The sequence below is a fragment of the Coloeus monedula genome, assembly GCF_965178545.1.
Source record: "Coloeus monedula genome assembly, chromosome: 1".
NCBI lineage: Eukaryota > Metazoa > Chordata > Aves > Passeriformes > Corvidae > Coloeus > Coloeus monedula.
This window is the reverse complement of record NC_138781.1, coordinates 6,451,054-6,467,754: the sequence shown is the minus strand read 5'-3', so window position 1 is coordinate 6,467,754 and position 16,701 is coordinate 6,451,054. Positions and strand designations below refer to the sequence as shown.

Genomic DNA, 16,701 nt, shown 5'->3' with positions numbered 1-16,701 from the left:
GTCCTTTTAGACAGCATTACTTGCACTGTTGCTAAAAGAAGCTCCACTTGCTTTATTCCCTCTCCTCCTTCTCCACTAACCCTTTCCTGTCATTGCTCTCCTCCCTGGCTGCTCCCAGCACAGACGTTCGTGAACCTCTAATGAATGAAACAAACTGATGTGGATGAAAACGCTTTTGCTGGGCATAAATTTAATCAGTGTTAATTCAATTTACGCTTAGTATAATTTCTAAGTCTTCAGGTCATTGTGTTTGAATCTTGAACATTTTCGTGTTTTTCTCCACAGTGAACATAAATTTTGAGAATTGCCTTCCTATTACATTAAAAACACATTTTAATGTTTAAGCTGGAGAGAAGCTGCAGAACTTGAGGACCCTCTGCAAGTTGCAGGGCAGTAAGTGAAATAAGCTTGCAGCCTTGTGTCCTTGGATGGTGGCCTCAAAGGAACTTGACCTGGAGGTATCAGTTGGTCCTCTTGGATGACTTCCATTGTAGTAGTTGCTCTAGCAGGGTTCTCTGGGGACGTGCCCCTCTCATGTGACACAGAGACAATTTTGTTTATAACTCTGACCTGTATCGTATGACGTAGGCTGAGCAGTAGATCACTCTAGGGCTGGCAGTTCTGACAGCCTGATCCTCTCTCAGGCTGGGGAGGGTGGGAGTGTGAAGGTGGTGATCAGGTAGAACTCCTCTAGCATCAAGTGCAGGGAAACCCATCTTTTTATTACCTTAACTTTTTTTAACGTTTTCTTTATGAGCATATTAAAGAAATGAGGAACTCAGTCTTGAAAAAAACAATCAACTACACCACCCAGTAATTAAAAAAAAAATAGCATTAATTAATATATTTACTATTAAAGGGCTGAAGTCTGGCATGGGTTAAAAAGATACAGAGCAGTTTGGTATAGCTGGTAGCGGTCTCAAACAAAAATAGGTGAAATTCTCAGAGCATCGGTGAACACTGATGATCATTGTCCCAAATAATAATGGTAATTTAACAGTCCTTTGAACAGAAGTTTAAAAGTTCTCTATTATAATTACTTGGAGCTATTTGTAAGCTATCTGTAATTGTCAGAAGGCAAATTTATGTCTCCAGGTTAGAAGAATCTTCTTCAGGGATGGAAAAAAGGTGTAGGCACATTTTTGTTAACAGAATTTCTACAAAAACCTCAGAATTTCTACCTCATCAACGCCCCTAGAGATTGATACGCCTGTTTATACAGAAGCTTTTAAACGTGTTTGAAGATCTGTATTACTTGTGCCTGTGCTATGGAGTGTGGCTTATTATGCTACTTGTATTGTTGTTTATATTTCACAATAGTATTTCCAGACTTTTATTTACTCTAGTATAAAAATAGTTTCCATGATCTGGCTTTTAGGATTTACATCTAGTTTGAAAACAATTTCATTAAAAGAAAAACAATTCGTGTGAATTATAAATTTACACTGACACCCATCTGATTCCATTGCCCATTTTCTTCTTAGATCTATTTTTATTCTTCTGAGGTTTTCCAAGCCTTCTGACTAAGTTTTAATGGATTTTTAATTAGTGAGCAGATCTTGTGCTTTTTCCCTTTGGCTTTTGTAGGTTTAGCAGTTTTACTGAAAGAGAAATATTTCATAATACTTGTTGACATTATCTGAAATAAAAATGCATTTCTTTATAAGGAGCACTAAGGGTGCTAACAGATGGAAAAGATACGTGGTGATATGACATTCATTTCTGTTGTGGTTTTTTTCTTGTCTAAATCCATTTTAGATGGGTAATGACAAACTGTAGTTGACATGAAAGAACTACTTTTTTTACATGCCATCAATTAATTTGAGTATTATAAAGAAAATTCTATGTAATGTATTCTAGGCCAGCATCTTGTATAAAAGAAGGTTATTTATATCTCTTGGGTACTGCCCTTCCTTTCATGTTCTGATCCTTCTAGGTGAAGCGAAATGCTTATTTAATATTAAAGCTTAAGTACACTGATACTGTTGCCCATAGGTTCTTTTTTGCCTTTTATAAACATAATTTTTGGTGAAACTGGTGGATGGATGCCTTTTTCAGGGGCTGCTGTAGCAGACACCTGAGGGAGAGACAGGTATTGGGGTTTTTTTGTGGTATTAGTGGCATCAGAAACATAAGAACGAATTGAGTTCTTTTCCATGTAATCTACAGGATGACTTGTGTTGGCTATGAAGTCTAAAGACATTAATAAAAGTAACTTGAGACAGAAGATTCTGAGCTTTATTTGGTGAGAAAGCATAAGATGTTCTGAGCTGACTGATGCATTTTGATAGATGTAAGATCTGGAAACTTCTCAAAATGATGTCATGTGAGTGAGGTTATTTTATCTAAAACATAATAATTGAATGTTTGCATAGTTTTTTTAGTGTCCTAGCTGAAGAAATGATGAATAAAGGCAGTGGTTAGAGCCCTCTGGTATCAGTGTATGCAGACTTTACTTGCTGTGTATAAAACCAGTTCTCTTGAGTAAAAACTTTAGTATTTAGTATTAGATTATTGGATTGTTTGTATAACTGCACTGTGTGTGGCTGGGTGATAGAGAGTACAGCCTTCACCTGGCACCTAAATACATCCAGTGAGGATATTTAACTTGAGGAGACAAATGCATTTCGTAAGAATCTTCATGATGTTCCTGTGATAAGACTCTGTCAGATTGCAAAGTTCCAAAAGAAAATCTTTGAAAATGACTTCTAATTAATGGTGCTAAAATTACAAAAATCTGTTCACAGAGACCAAAACTTCTACCAAGTTGCAAGTACTTGGCAGCTGTTTCTCATGTGTGATGACTCAGATCCGCTGAATTTTATGTACAGGATCTTGAAATCACCAGACATGAGAATTACAGCCCTTACCATTGTGTTGCCACCTTTATTCGGAAAAGAGTAGCAGGCAAACCCTGCAGCGTGTGAAAGAACAAGGAGCTGCATAATTCTTAAAAAAGACATGAGCTTGGTGCTGATGTGGGTAACGAATTTCTGGGCACCATGGCTGTTCACAAGATTGGAGGAGTTGGAACTTGGCATAGCCTGTCGTCATGGAGAAACAAATCTTGTGTTCAGATCGAAGTGGATGCTTATGCTTCCCGTCAGGAAAACGCAGTGTTGGGTGCAGTAGCATGTTTTTAATGCAGTTTTGTTTACTTAGAGGACAGAGGAGTGTTGGGCAAGTGCAGTATTGAATGGTGCAGGTTGAATTTGTCACACATGAAAGTCTTGCATAGGTTAGAAATTTGCGCTCTTGACAGTGCCAGTGGTCTCTCAGCTGTTCATGTTGCCATTTCATTCTCTTTGCCTGTCAAAAGAGAACATGTGAAAACAGTCAGTGGACTTGCTAAACATTATTTAGCAACTTCACCAAAGAGCTTCACACTAACTGTTGTCTGGAGGAGTTAAAAAAACAGAGCCATTACCGAGCCTGAAGCCAGGTAGATAAACAGAACTTGCTGGGATTGGAAACTTGCGGGTGCCTCTTCTTGGTAGCTCTTGGTACTCCCAAAAATTTGTCTAATTTGATTCTAGAAGAGGTTTTAAAAAATCTTGCAGGTGCTGCAATTCTAGTATGTTGTTTTGGATCGTTTTGTTAGCGAACATGACCAAATGCATTGCTAACAAATCTAGAAAGGATGTAGTTTGTGCAAAACTGGAGATATATAATGTGTTGTAATTGCATCTGAAGTTTCTTTGCAGTTTTTTCTGAAATGTGTATAATCGTTCAGGTCTGCATGTAAAATGTTTTATGTCACAGAACTAAAACTATAAATGAGGCTATGTATCAGTGGGAATGTGGTTCTTGAGAAAGAAGAACCTGTAGCAGTTTCTGATGCTGTGCATTGCTGGGTTAATGTGACAGATAGTTGACTGAAAGCAATTTTCACTTACAGAATTTATAGATGTCTAAGCAGTCAGTTTGAAAAGTAAAAAAGCAAGCTGAAAGATCTGAAAGCCTTTTATATGATTTCTCACTCTGTTACTGGAACTGTCTCCAAATCTGAAGTCCATACATGTAGTTCAGGCAGCCTGGCTTCATACTTTGGCCATCCAACTCAGATTTTCTCATGTAATGGTATCACAAAAAGGTGTGCAGAAGTCCGTTGCAGGGTAGTAGGCTTATTGTCAATGTCTCAGGCCATAACTGGCTGTAGCAGAGCTATAATTTCATGGGTATTTTATGGGCTTATGTGAAAAATGTATTATTTTATGTACCTGCAGCTGTTAATGAACTGTTAATCAGTGATACTTAATCTTCCTAGTTTGATCTTTGGCTGGTGTGACCTTCTGTCTCTCTTGCCAACCCACTGAGGATGTTCCCAAATGGGTAATAAGTTGGGAAGAAGACTTCATGGTCTTGTTATTGTTACGAAAGCTCTGTTTCAGCTATGATAGCCTTCATCTGCTTTATCTCTTAAAAGAGCAGTTCCAGACTCAAAGTGAACAACTGTAAATAACATCAGGGATGAACAGAGGAAATACTGAATATGGTGGCTTTGTCCAGACCAGCCTCATCACTCAACAGAGTGCAGCTTCAGGGTCCTGGATCTGGCAGCCTTCTGCAAAATTGAGTTAAGATTTTTTCAACAATGAGATGACACTCCAGTTGCAGTAATTATGGCTCTTTGACTTGGGTAGACGGTCCTGATGAGTGCCTGCAGGCAGCACATCCTATTTGCCTTTTCTCAGTCTCCCTTGGAAAGTAATTTTGCCACCAATATGGGCCTGAGAACCTCCATAGTACAGGTAACTCTGCGAGAACAACTGAAGTCAAAAATACAGATAAACCAGACTCCACATTTACTTAAAAGTACTAATTCATTTGGCTTTTAAATTGCTAGAACTCTGCAATGCAGATTCATTTTGATACTTCACTCCCAACCTCTCAGGACAGCCTCAAGAGCTCTGCATTTACCAGTGGTTTCCTTTGCACTTGCTTACTTTCTGTCAACAGTGACTGTACTCTAGAATGAAAGCAAAGATGCATCTCTGACATTTGGTACAAATAATCTTTAAAATAGTTCTCTTTGCCTTTATTTGGCCAGTGTAAGAAATCTGACAAACCTCCCTGTCACAGGGGAGTACTGGAAAAGTTTAGTTGAGAATCATCCAGTGGAGGTAGGTTCTTTTTCTGCTTTTTTTCTCAGACATCCCTGATCTCAAAGGCTATAATATTTTTTTTTTCAGGTGTTTATTGGTCTCAGTGGTAACTGTATAAAATATAGATGTGGAAAAGTTTCAGCTCTGAAGATGTTTTAGCCTGTGTGAAGGAATAACATTGAGTGACTGAATAATGTCTTTTAGATCGTTACTGGTTAGGGAAGGTGTAAGATGGGAAGTTGAAATGTTTTGGTTTTAAATGTAAGCTGGGTCCCTTCTCTTTGATGTAGTATTTTATGAAAAAATTACTATGCTTTATGAATTAGAAGTAGTAAGAAGTAAGACACTTGTTTTTGATTGTACCAGGAGACTAATAGGCAAGATCAAGTGTATTTTTGAGATGTTTTAATAATGAAATTGAAGGTTGTGCACATTCTATGAGATTTTAGTTAGTCTGGGTTAGTAGATGTTAAACAAGAAAGTTTTCACTTCTCTCTATTGGTAGACGGTCAATTCGTTGTCACCTTTCACTTGCCATGTTTCTGTTGCACATCTTTCCCATACATCAGATCCCTCATCCTTTAGTCTACACATATTTAATACAAGAGGTAAATAGGAAGAAACTACATGTGGCATTCTTTTTTTTACCATGTACAAAAGAAAACACTGTGGAGAGTAAGGGCAAATGTTTTCACCTGTTCCTGATTGCTCAGCTGAAAAATCCCGTGAAGAATCTTTTAAATCAGAATCAATTTGAAGCTGGAATCAGTGTGATAGTGAGTTTCCTATTTTAGGCTTGTTAATGTTTAGGGCTATTGCAATTAATTCTAGTTAGCTGGCATCTTCCTTGCTTCCAGAGCTGTGTTCTTCATTTTATCCAGACTTGGATGTAGAATTTTCTCAACTCTTAAAAGTGATAAAAGAATAAAGTAGTGTTCAGAGAGGGGAAAAAACCCCTTATCCTCATAGGTGTTTCCATGAATTGGTTCTTGCTTGCTGTGGTTCTCTTTGCTTGGGGCTACCAGATGAACCTTGGGTATTTTAGTCTCTACTTAAGCACAGTTAAACTTTTACAGCTGTGTTTAGGACTCTACGGTTCAGTAGTAGTGTAGTGGGAGCATGTGGCTTTTGCACACCTGTTAAAAAGATTCTTGAAAAGAGGGTAACAGCTTTCACTTGTGAAAGTGCCTGTGAACATTAATTTGTGACTAGCCGTGCTGATGGCAGCACTAATTGAACCTTTTTATAAATCATTCCTGTACCATCTTCCAGCATAAGGCTGTGGACAGATGTTCATTTAACAAGACATCTGTGCGGGTTTTGGATGTTACTGTATCCCAGATGTTACGCTGCTTTTTAAGGTTATTGGCCCTGTTTTATATATTTAGTACCATCAGTTTGCTCCATGGTTGGTGAAGCATAGGAAGGAAGGTGGTTTCTTTTCTGGATGATGTAGAGGTTTCAGCATTTTGGAAAAAGGGGCAAACTCTTGAGTGGCTCATGTGTACCTGTTTCCGTAAGCCTGGAACAAAATGCTCTGGGTGAGTATGGTAGTTTTGATAGGTGGTCTTGAGCAAGCTGTCACCTGATTTTGTTGGTAGCAACTTAGGGAGGACTTGCAGAAACTGGTGTCTGGCAATAACTTCTGGGTAATCATAAACTAGACCTGGCAGTGACAGGCATCTGAGGATAGTAGCTTTGTCAGTTATTTCATGTGGTTCCAGGAAATGTTGGCACATGGCCTTATTCCTGATCACTTTGTGGAAAGAATGAGTAAGATCCAAGATGTACTTTTGACCTACATTGTACTCGTCCAGTTATGGTGCTATTGCTATGACCTTCAAAAAACAACAAAGCAAAACACCAAAAGAACCCCAATCATGCAGAAAAGAGAAGAAAAGAAACAGTATCTCATTACTTTTCCATTTTCTCCCAGCATTAAACATCCGTTCTACTCTCCATGCATTCAGCAGAAGCTACTCAGGTACCTGGTGATCTCCCAGTGTTATCCAAGTCCCCAGGGCTTTGAGACAGCCTCAGCAGGGCTTTCCCCTGTGCAGAGGGAGTACCTAATGCTCTGCTGAGCCCTGTGAAAGGTTTTTCTGGGCTTTTTTCCCCCTCAGGGCTAAATTTAATTAGTTGCTTACCCAGAGAAGAATTACGAGATTTTTGTTTACTATGGTATATTTAAAGATGGAGATTAATGAAAGGCATTAGCTAAAAAAGCTAATTGATAAAAAAATTTAGGAGTAGGTCACAAAGGATTTTGATAAATGACTCTATTTTATGGAACTAGGAGTAAAATTATTGTAGACAGTAATTATATTCAACTGGAGTCCTATATTAATAAAAAAGTATAGTTTTGTCTTTGTTGTTGACTTTATTCCATGAAATGCTGAAATGTGCTTTAAACACTTCAAGAAATTATATTTCTCTCAGTGGATCTGTTCTTTTGAGTAGAAATAGATGTGCTCTTGTTTTTTTCCTTCTAAATTGAACTCTGTTGTAGGAAAAAGGCGGGCGAGGAAGCCGTGGCGGGGACGTTGGCAGCACTTCAGCCTGCGTACCAAGCTGCCTGCCTGCCCACTGACTAACATTTATTGTTTTCTGGTGGAGTCTGTATTGGTCAGGCTCTGCCTGTACGTTTTGTTCTGGGTCTGTTGTGAGCTGTTAGGAGATGTGGCTCATCTGTGTACAATACTTCTGCCGTCCTGAGTTGCTGGGGGTTCTGCGGTGTTAAGCGGAAGGGTGATGTAGTTACTCCTCCTAGTAAGAAAGTTTGGGGTTGGGCTTCAAGATCTAGAGCAGAACTGAAGGTTTAATGTTCAATACAGTAATTATGGTTCAGGACTGCCTGGCTTCATGTGGATGAAGGGGAATAGTCACGGGCTGTTTTTCCATAATTGCTTTCAGGCAGCAAAACCTGGCCCCAGACACCGTCTTTCCTCTATTGCCTTCTCACATCCTTCATCAGAAGGATGAACTTGAGAAGAAATCGAGTCCAAGGCGAAGAACAGAGCACAGGCTGCCTTCCCCACTGTTTTTAAGGGCGAGTGGAAATAAATATAGAGTTTGTCAGTGGAAAAATGTAGTGTTATGCAAACCAGCCAAAAGCTTTATGTATAAAACTATTAAATAAAATGTGTAAACCTAATGGAAATAACATGAAACAATCCATTCTTACTACAAATGCTGGTTGCAGCGATTAGGTATGCTATATGGCCTTCTCAGATGGCATTTGCTGTGGAAACATTAAATTATAGTTGTCAGTACAGTGTATATTTCACTGGTTTTTGACTTGAATTTTTTTTTTCTCTAAGCCAAACATAAATTTGTAGGCTGTAAAATCTCTTCTGCTGATTGGGAAATGAATGTAACCAGCAAGAATAAGTTAGTGATATAATCTACCATGTTTTCCACTGTTTTTTCAATTTTATTTAAAACCTGCACAACATTAAGAAGGGATTTTTGTCTTGTTTGGGGAAGGGGAATGGCAAGAAAATATTAGGAGTGGTTATTTCTGCTGAAAGAAGCAGTTATGTTTAATTAATTGAAACCTCTGCTTTTCCTTGGTGTTAAATAGGTCGCTAAAGTAGGATAGAGAGTTCAAGGAGCGAATACTCCTCTTTTTTAAACAAAATGTTTAAAAAGGTTTTGTGAGGTACTTTGGTGTTTAATACATGAACTGTAGTTTAACAGAAAATCTAAACTTGTGTTTAAATTATTAAATAAACATAAACAGTCATCATCTTCCACTATCCAGCAAGTTTTGCCTCCAGAGCTGTGTTTGGTAATACTGAAAAGGGGTACGTGTGAAGAAGCAGAATTATCATTTATGTTTGTGATGATTTCACAGTAATCCTTGTTTAGTATGGTCTTGTAAATTGCATTGCACACAGATAGTTGGTAGAAGAATAATTGGGATAGGATTTAGAAATAATCCCTGTTCTTAGCTGATTGTGTTCTGTAAAGCTTTTGAGCATTCCTGCACCAAGGGAAGTGATTTCACTCACCTGCATTCCTATCCTTTCACTGGGCGCTGGATGATGTGCTGGGATGTTGTGAAGAACTGCAAGAAATTTAATACTTAAATGCTTTGGTTTCTTTACCTGCCGCTTTGTTCCTCTAAGTGTTAGAAGAGTTAACCTTCCTTGCTGTATCTTAATCTTGCTGGAAGAGCCTGTTCTGTCCAGTGGCTGTGATACTCCATTTGCTCTACTCCCTACTCTTTGTTACGGATGGGAATCCATCTCTGTGACCATCTGAGATGCTGCTGCTGGAAATGTTTGTGTCCTTCCCACTTCCAAAACACGTGTCCCCATTCTGGCTGGCTCACTGGTCGGTGCACTCCTGGATGGGCTGATATGGTGGCTGAAGGGAGCAGTGCAAGACCGTTTCTTCTGGTCACTATGCAGTTTATTCTGGTTATAATTTTTGTGAAACGTGGATTTTAAGAGACTACACTGGGAGCTTGTAAAGTGGCAAGTAAATGAAGGGGATGCTTCTGTCTCTTGGAAGAAGGCTGTTACTTAATTTATGTGTTTTGGGTGTGCTGTCGCTGCTTATGGATAAGCAGGCAAGGGGAAAGATAACCTTGTAATCCCTAGGGTTCCTACTGCACTCAAGTTTTTCAGCATTATCCTGAACAAATTTTACAGGGATACCAAGAAAAGTCCTCCTGTCCTTAATCTCTTCCTGCATTCCTCTTCCCCCCAGCTCCTTTGTAAGCTGAGTGGGAGGTTTTCAGACTTTGGTTTGAGCCTCCTTTTAATACTTCTTTTCCTCCTTTGCAGAGACAAAAATGGCCCCAGCTCAATTTGAAGGGGTTGTCTTGCTAAGTACTTAGTCCAAGGCAGTCAATTCCCTTTTTGCAGAAGAGCAACCAGTATAGATTTCAGAGACGGTTCCAGTTCTGCCCGGTTCTTTGATCCAAGAGAACCAAAGGCATGGCATGATAGCGTTTCTTTTGTAGCTGATTTAGCAGATCCAGTCTTGCAGAAGTAGTTTGGATAGACCTAAATGCTACAACAGACTGTACAAAAAAAGGAAATGCTGGTTTTGAAATGATTTAATCACTTTAAAAAAACGCAAAACCTTTTCTCCCCAACGCAGAACTAAACCCAAACCTTTCAGAATCCTCTGTGAAAGAGGAACTGGAGGGGTTTTGTCTGGGGGGGCAGGCGGGGTGCCCGTGTGCTGGCCTGCATGGCATCCTGATTCAAGGCATGTTGGTTGGGTGAATGGTTGCCTGGGAGCTCTGAGACATTGGAACTGCTGAGATGCCCCAAACCGCTCAAAATTTGTGTACTTGGAATGAGAAGCTCCCAGGGTCTCCCAGGCTTTCCGTCAGCACGCCAGGCAGGTTGCCAAGTAGCCTGAAAATTTGGGAGGCGAATTGCCAAGCTCTTGGCTCCCTTTCAAATGGGCTGCTGAACAGCTGGGAATCTGGATGCCTGGGCTTCTCAACAGCCCACCGTGATAGTTGCTGAAGAGCCAGGCAGGGAAAAAAGGCTGGAATTTGTGGCATAAACCTGTCTGCTTTCCATCAGACCTTGGTTGAAATTGAAACAAATCTGCCAGGTATTTTAGGTTTGACAGGCTGTCCTCACGTGATGACTTTTTTAATGTGATGACATCTAGTCATCTCTCATAACATTTTACTTGATGTGTCAAAATATTGTTTCACTGAAAATAATGTGTGTTTCAATTTCATTGCTTCAGCATCATTATTATTCTATGGAAATTTCTTCCAAGGGTGCTCTGCATGGATCAGTCTCTATTTTATAGTAGCTACTGCCCAGGTTTTGATAGTGTTCTCTCTTATCTCTCTATAGTTACGTGTTACATAGAGCAGACAGGATGCTTGTATCAAAATCTGGCTGAGTTAGTCTGTTGTTTGATCAGTAAAAGTTCATTACTGTATTTTTCTTGTAAGAAGAATCAGAGAAACTTAAGGGGCCAACTGCTGGTTCAAGTGTACCTTGCTGGAGACTGAACCTAGAATGGGAAAAAAGGAGAGGAAGCTTCCAGCTTGTAGAAGACTGAAATCATGGGTTAGCTTGAATGTAACATAATTAAGTGCTGACATTCATCCCTCAAAATGAAGTGATTTAAATCCTAATTTTACAAATGCTTTCAGTCTAAACAGAGTTTTTCCTTATGTTTGCAGGCCTCGGAGTAGAGGAAAAACTGCAGTGGAGGATGAAGACAGTATGGATGGTTTGGAGGCAGCAGAAACAGAAAACACTGTGGAAACAGGTACTGAGAATATAGTGCTGATGCTCTCTGTGTATTGCTTCTTTCTCAGAAATGCATTTAGTTATGCAGGACTTTGGTAGACAAGAAGTAGTTCTTTAATTTTGTAGTCTGCGACATGCATTGTAGCGGGTTCGTAAACCAGGCAGAAACACCAATTAGAGTGTAGTGGTTTGGTTCAAGATATTCCATTACTTACTTACTTTGCTTCTATGAGATAAGAAATAGGAGAAAGCAAAGCAGGCACAAAACTTAAAAGAATATAAAGAAGTTTATTAACAGACCTAAAAGAAAGGGAAAAAAAAAAGTCAGACTAAACCTTCAGAACACTTTTCCTCCTCCCCACCTTTCTCCCTTCTCCCTCTGACAGCGTAAAAAGACAACTCTTGAGATTTTCAGGCAGTTTACCACTTCTATAATAACCTTTTTCAGTTCACTTAGGGAGAGGAGTCTCTCTTGCTCATGCTGTGGAGACATCTCCACAAGAAGTTCTCTCATGGCTTCAATATCACAGCAAGCCAGCTGCCCAGGTTGGTTCTTTGCTCGCACATGAAAGTCCCTTCCCCCGACTTACAGCTTTCCCCACAACTGCTTTCGAGGGTCCAGTCTTGAGCTACTGGGGTACCATTTTTAGGTTGAGCTGTTCAGAAACGAAGATTCTTTTCACCCGTCTCTGGGAGCATCTTCATCTCTAGGAATAGAGGTCCTCCTCCTCCCCTGGGAGTAAGGGTCCTCATCACTTTCATCTCTAGGAACAGAGGTCATCTCCTTCCGTGGGAGCAAGGGTCCTCATCAAATTACAGCTACTGTCATTTGCTTATTTCAGCACAAGTACTTTTGCTCATAATTACAGCTACAGTAATTTGCTTGTTTCAGCACAGATACTTTTGCTCACAATTGCAATTTGAATGCTCCACCCCCCCCCCCATATTTTCATGAAATTACAATGGGTACTCTGATATATCATAGTCCATCACCACCATAGCTTTACAACAGAATTTCAGCTTCTAAGCTCTCCTCTTTCTTCTCCCTCAGGGTTTCGGCTCTTCCTTCTTTACTGACTTTGGTCTCTCTCTGGTGTTCTCTTCACTTGCCATCACCTTCTCCTTTCCTCTGACTCGGGAGAGGATTGATGTGTGCAGGCTTCATCTGTTCTGGAGGAAACTTACAGCACTAAAAGGGTTGATCTCACCCGGCCCCGCAGGACCATGAACTTTGCCGGGCAGCGGGGCAGCTTCAGCTGAATCTTTGGGCACACTGGAGAGGGGGTGGGGAGCAGGGCCCGAGCAGGGCTGGGGGGCCGTAGATGGAGCAGGGCTGGGGAGCCAGGCCCGAGCAGGGCTGGGGGGCCGTAGATGGAGCAGGGCTGGGGAGCCGTAGATGGAGCAGGGCTGGGGGAGCCAGGCCCGAGCAGGGCTGGGGGGCCGTAGATGGAGCAGGGCCACGCCACGGCCGACCCAGACAGGCAGAGCAAGGCCCAGCCCAGCCCCGCTGGGCCACCTGCAGGGCCCCCCCCGTGTCCGAAAGCCAGAAGTCAAGGGAGCTTTCCCTCTGTTTGTTCTTAAATGTGGGTCACAGAGGCGTGTCAAGCTTCTTAAGTGGCTTAAAAAGTTGCCAGTATTCAAACTAGCCAGTTGATAAGGTTCTGTTAGGTCATAGAGGAAGCTGTAAGCACCTCTTTGCAAGAGAATCACTTCTGTAGCTGATGGAGCCTTCTTTACTAAAAAACCAAACTATGCTAAACTATGACATGCATTTGGGAGGATTTAAAAGGAAAAAAACCTTTATTTAAACCTATATTAATTTAAAGCTATTGGAAGAATTGTTTTTAAGTAGTCTAATGCCTTTGTAGTGTAGATATGTAGAGGTTCTTTTCCTACTTTTGCAAGGCTATATCTAATAAAAATAAAAGCTCTGAAGTGGCAGCTGCTGTTTTTGGAATACCTGCCAAAATACACTACTTATTGACCTGTATCTTCAGCTAACTACAGCAGATTATATACCAAAGGGATAACCAGGAAAACCAAATGCTAATGCTTCCTGTTGCTGCTTAGGAAACAGGATAAATCTTTGTTCTTGCTTTGGTAAATATTTGTTGTGGTGGTACCCAAATGCTTCAGTTACCAGAGGGAGCTCATTGTTTTGGACGGAGTACTGTTGAAACAATTTGTGATTTCTGTTCTGGCAGTTTAGGAACCTAAAGAGACAAACAGATGAGCCAACACACGAGATAAAGGCCATGGTGAAGAACTGTCATCTCCTTGCCAGGCACATGTCTGTAGCCATTTGCCTGTTTTTAACCAGGGACTGAGTGTAGAATGATGAAACCCACCAGGAAGGATGATGCTGTGGCCACTTGGCAGATGTTTGTTGGTTTGACAGAAATAAGCCTTGAAAATGCATTGAGACATAAGGGTTTATAAATTTAATTAGGTGACCCTGTATGTGTAATGAGACAAGTGGAAGGAAGCACAGAGACAGGAACAGCAGAAGCTGGTGGTCAGGGCAGAAATGGCTTGGAAGTGCCAGCTCAGTTAAGGGAGTTGTCCAGTTCCTCTCAAAGCTGCTTAGTGGAGGGGGTAAAGTGGTGAAGTCCTTAAAGATGAAGACAAGGATCTGTGCTTAGTGTAGATGTATAGGGAAAACAAGTAGAGGACCTGAAAAGAGCCATTTTTGCAGCAGCATTTTTCATGGGCCATGCAGGTGGGTGGCTGTTGTGGTGAAAGCCACCAAGGAGGAGGCTGAAATCCTCCTGAGGATGTGCTTTCTGTGTGCTGGTTGCTTGCTTCCTACTTGCTAGATGTGTAATGATGCTGAGAGGGCTTTGTGCTTGTGACTCAAGGCTTTGGGGAATGTCAGTAGTGTTTAGTCACAACTTGTGTTGAATTTAAGTGTTAGTGGCATGTGGTGGGAGTCTAGATTAAAGCTTAATACAAGGATGTTTCATTGTTTTGTTCTGTCCATTGTTTTTCTGCCCCTGCTAGTAAACTGCTGGTGGTAGTGAATTTGGGTGATCTTTTGCAGCTTCTACAAGTGGGTAATTACTAGTTAATAAACTTGGAAGTGAAAAATTTGGAGCAGGTATTTGTATGTAGAAAAACAGAGTAGGGGAAAGGAAGACTTGTTCTAATTCTAATATTATTATTACTCTTCCTATCCTACATGGTAGATTAAGTCTTATGGAAATCAGCAAAGGGGACAGAAAATGTGATTGTAAGTGAAAAGTTTTATAAATTTCAGATATGTTTCAATAAAAGAAAAAAAACCTAACCCAAAAAGAAATTAAAACTTAACAACTGGTACACTACTGTGTAGGGAATTCAGTGGTAGCTGTATTTTTTTTGCTTTTGTCATTATTAACAAAGTTCCTCAACAGAGATCTGAGAGCAGTTTCTGCTCCAGAAGAGAAAGGGACACAGATAATTATTTTTAAGGCTCTGAGAGTGCATATAGATAAGTCTCTCCATTATCTTTTATCAAAATAATCCTGAGTATCACACAGGGCTGTTACCCATTTCTAAAGGTGTGGGCAGTAGGAGCACTGTGCTGGAAATCCCAATGGACCAAGACACCACTGGGTCTGCTGCTGGAAGTGTGGCACCATCACTTCAGTGCTGAGCCCAGGATGGATTTGCAGACTACTCATTGCTGAAAAGATGCCTAGTGAAAATACATAGGTCTGAAATCCCCTTTTTGCAGGGGAACCAAAATAGACTTGAAAGAGCATGATCATGTTGAGCAGTTTGATAGAGACAGAATCACAATTACGTCATTTTAAAAGTTGGGCACCATGTGACTTGCTTAGAAGTTTAATCATATTGTCTGAAAAGGCCTGCTGTCTCAAACTTACTCTAAGCATTTACCTGTGTTAGTACAGAAATGTAGAAGGAGGAATAATCCCAGTTTGTTGCTCTGTTTAAAACTGTGTTAATTAAATTGAAAGGTATTTGTGTACTAGTTTATTAATTTCTACTTCAACTAAAAAGATTTTTGTTTTGTTTTCTTGCAAATAGTGTCTTGCCAGCAATTTTCTGCAGTAGTTGGCAAACCAAAACACAATATAGTAATATTACAAAACTTGAAATATCTAAAGATCTTGACATGGGATTTGTGACATATTTTGAGTCTGTATTCCTAGCTTCTTTTGCAGTGTTTGATTCATATGTTGAGAATAATCAAGAATTCTTTGACTGAGTTTGAGTGAGTGTCACAAGTGCTTGGTCACACTAACTAATGAGTTTAGTGTGTTTGGGTTTTTGAGGTTGTTTTGGTTTTGTTTTATTTATGGAGTCTTGCATTACTGGTGCCCTTTTGTGAATTAATTAAGTTTCATAAAATGAGAGAAGTCCATGTTATTAATGTTGTGTTCAGTAATCCCACCTAAAATAAATAGCTGTGCTTAGTGTAGATGTGTAGGGTAGCTGTCAAATATTTTATGGGGAGGAAAAGCAAGGGGTGTGCAAGTACCAAACATTATTTCCATTTGTAATGTTGACACAAATGTTTGTTTAAAAAAAAAAAGGCAAAAATTCTTCCCAAAGGGGCTCTTTTGCAATGCTGAGGCACAGTCATTTTAATTGCAGTTCGGGAAACAAGTTACTGCCCTTCCCAAAATTCTGTAATCTCACATGTGAAACAAGGCAGAGTTGGAAGCAGAGCAGGGTGAGCCGTGTGCTGCTCTGATCAGTTCAGTATGGCTGATTCTCCCTGCCAACTGCAGCGATTCCTGAGCCCTGTCCCTTTCCTGCCAAGTACTAAGTTCACTTTGGTATAGATGAATTCTTAAGGACAGAAAGAGAGGAGGAGGGATTTGGAATTGGAGAAAGGAAATTCTGGAATTTGGAAAAAACGATCTGTTTGGTGCTAAGTAAACTTTTTCATGAAAAAAGGATGTTGACAACTGCTTCTACTGAGTCAATGGATTTTCAGGTTCTTGTAAACCTCAGGACAGACTCCTTTCATTTACCCACCATCCCTGTCTCTTGGTCATCCTTTGCCTCCTCACTTAATGTCTGTTCCTGCTTTTCAGCTTTGTATTGGTCTTTCCAGCTGTCTGTTCCTTCATTTTTCTTCACTGTGGTTCCCCCAGTGATGTTGCACTGGTATTTCTCTCTCCAGCTGATGTTGTGGTTACCCATTCTTTCTATCATTTTGGCACCACAGCATCGTAGTTAATGATGGCTGGGGCCTCTGGGGATCATCTGCTCCACACCCCTGCTCAAGCAGAGTCACCTAGAGCTGGCTGTCCAGGACCATGTTCAGACAGCTTTTATCTCCAAGGATTGAGGCTCCACAGCCTGCCTGGACAACCTGTGCCAGTGCTCAGGCACCCTCACAGTAA

The 16,701-nt window shown here is 40.5% G+C and overlaps 1 protein-coding gene across 1 annotated transcript in view; it reads left to right on the top strand.

Annotated features, from left to right (window-relative positions):
- KMT2C (lysine methyltransferase 2C) overlaps positions 1-16,701 on the top strand; it is a 193,907-nt gene that overhangs the window by 36,950 nt on the left and 140,256 nt on the right. The window contains 1 exon segment of the mRNA XM_082283329.1: positions 11,275-11,363. Coding sequence (XP_082139455.1) covers positions 11,275-11,363 — 89 coding nt within the window.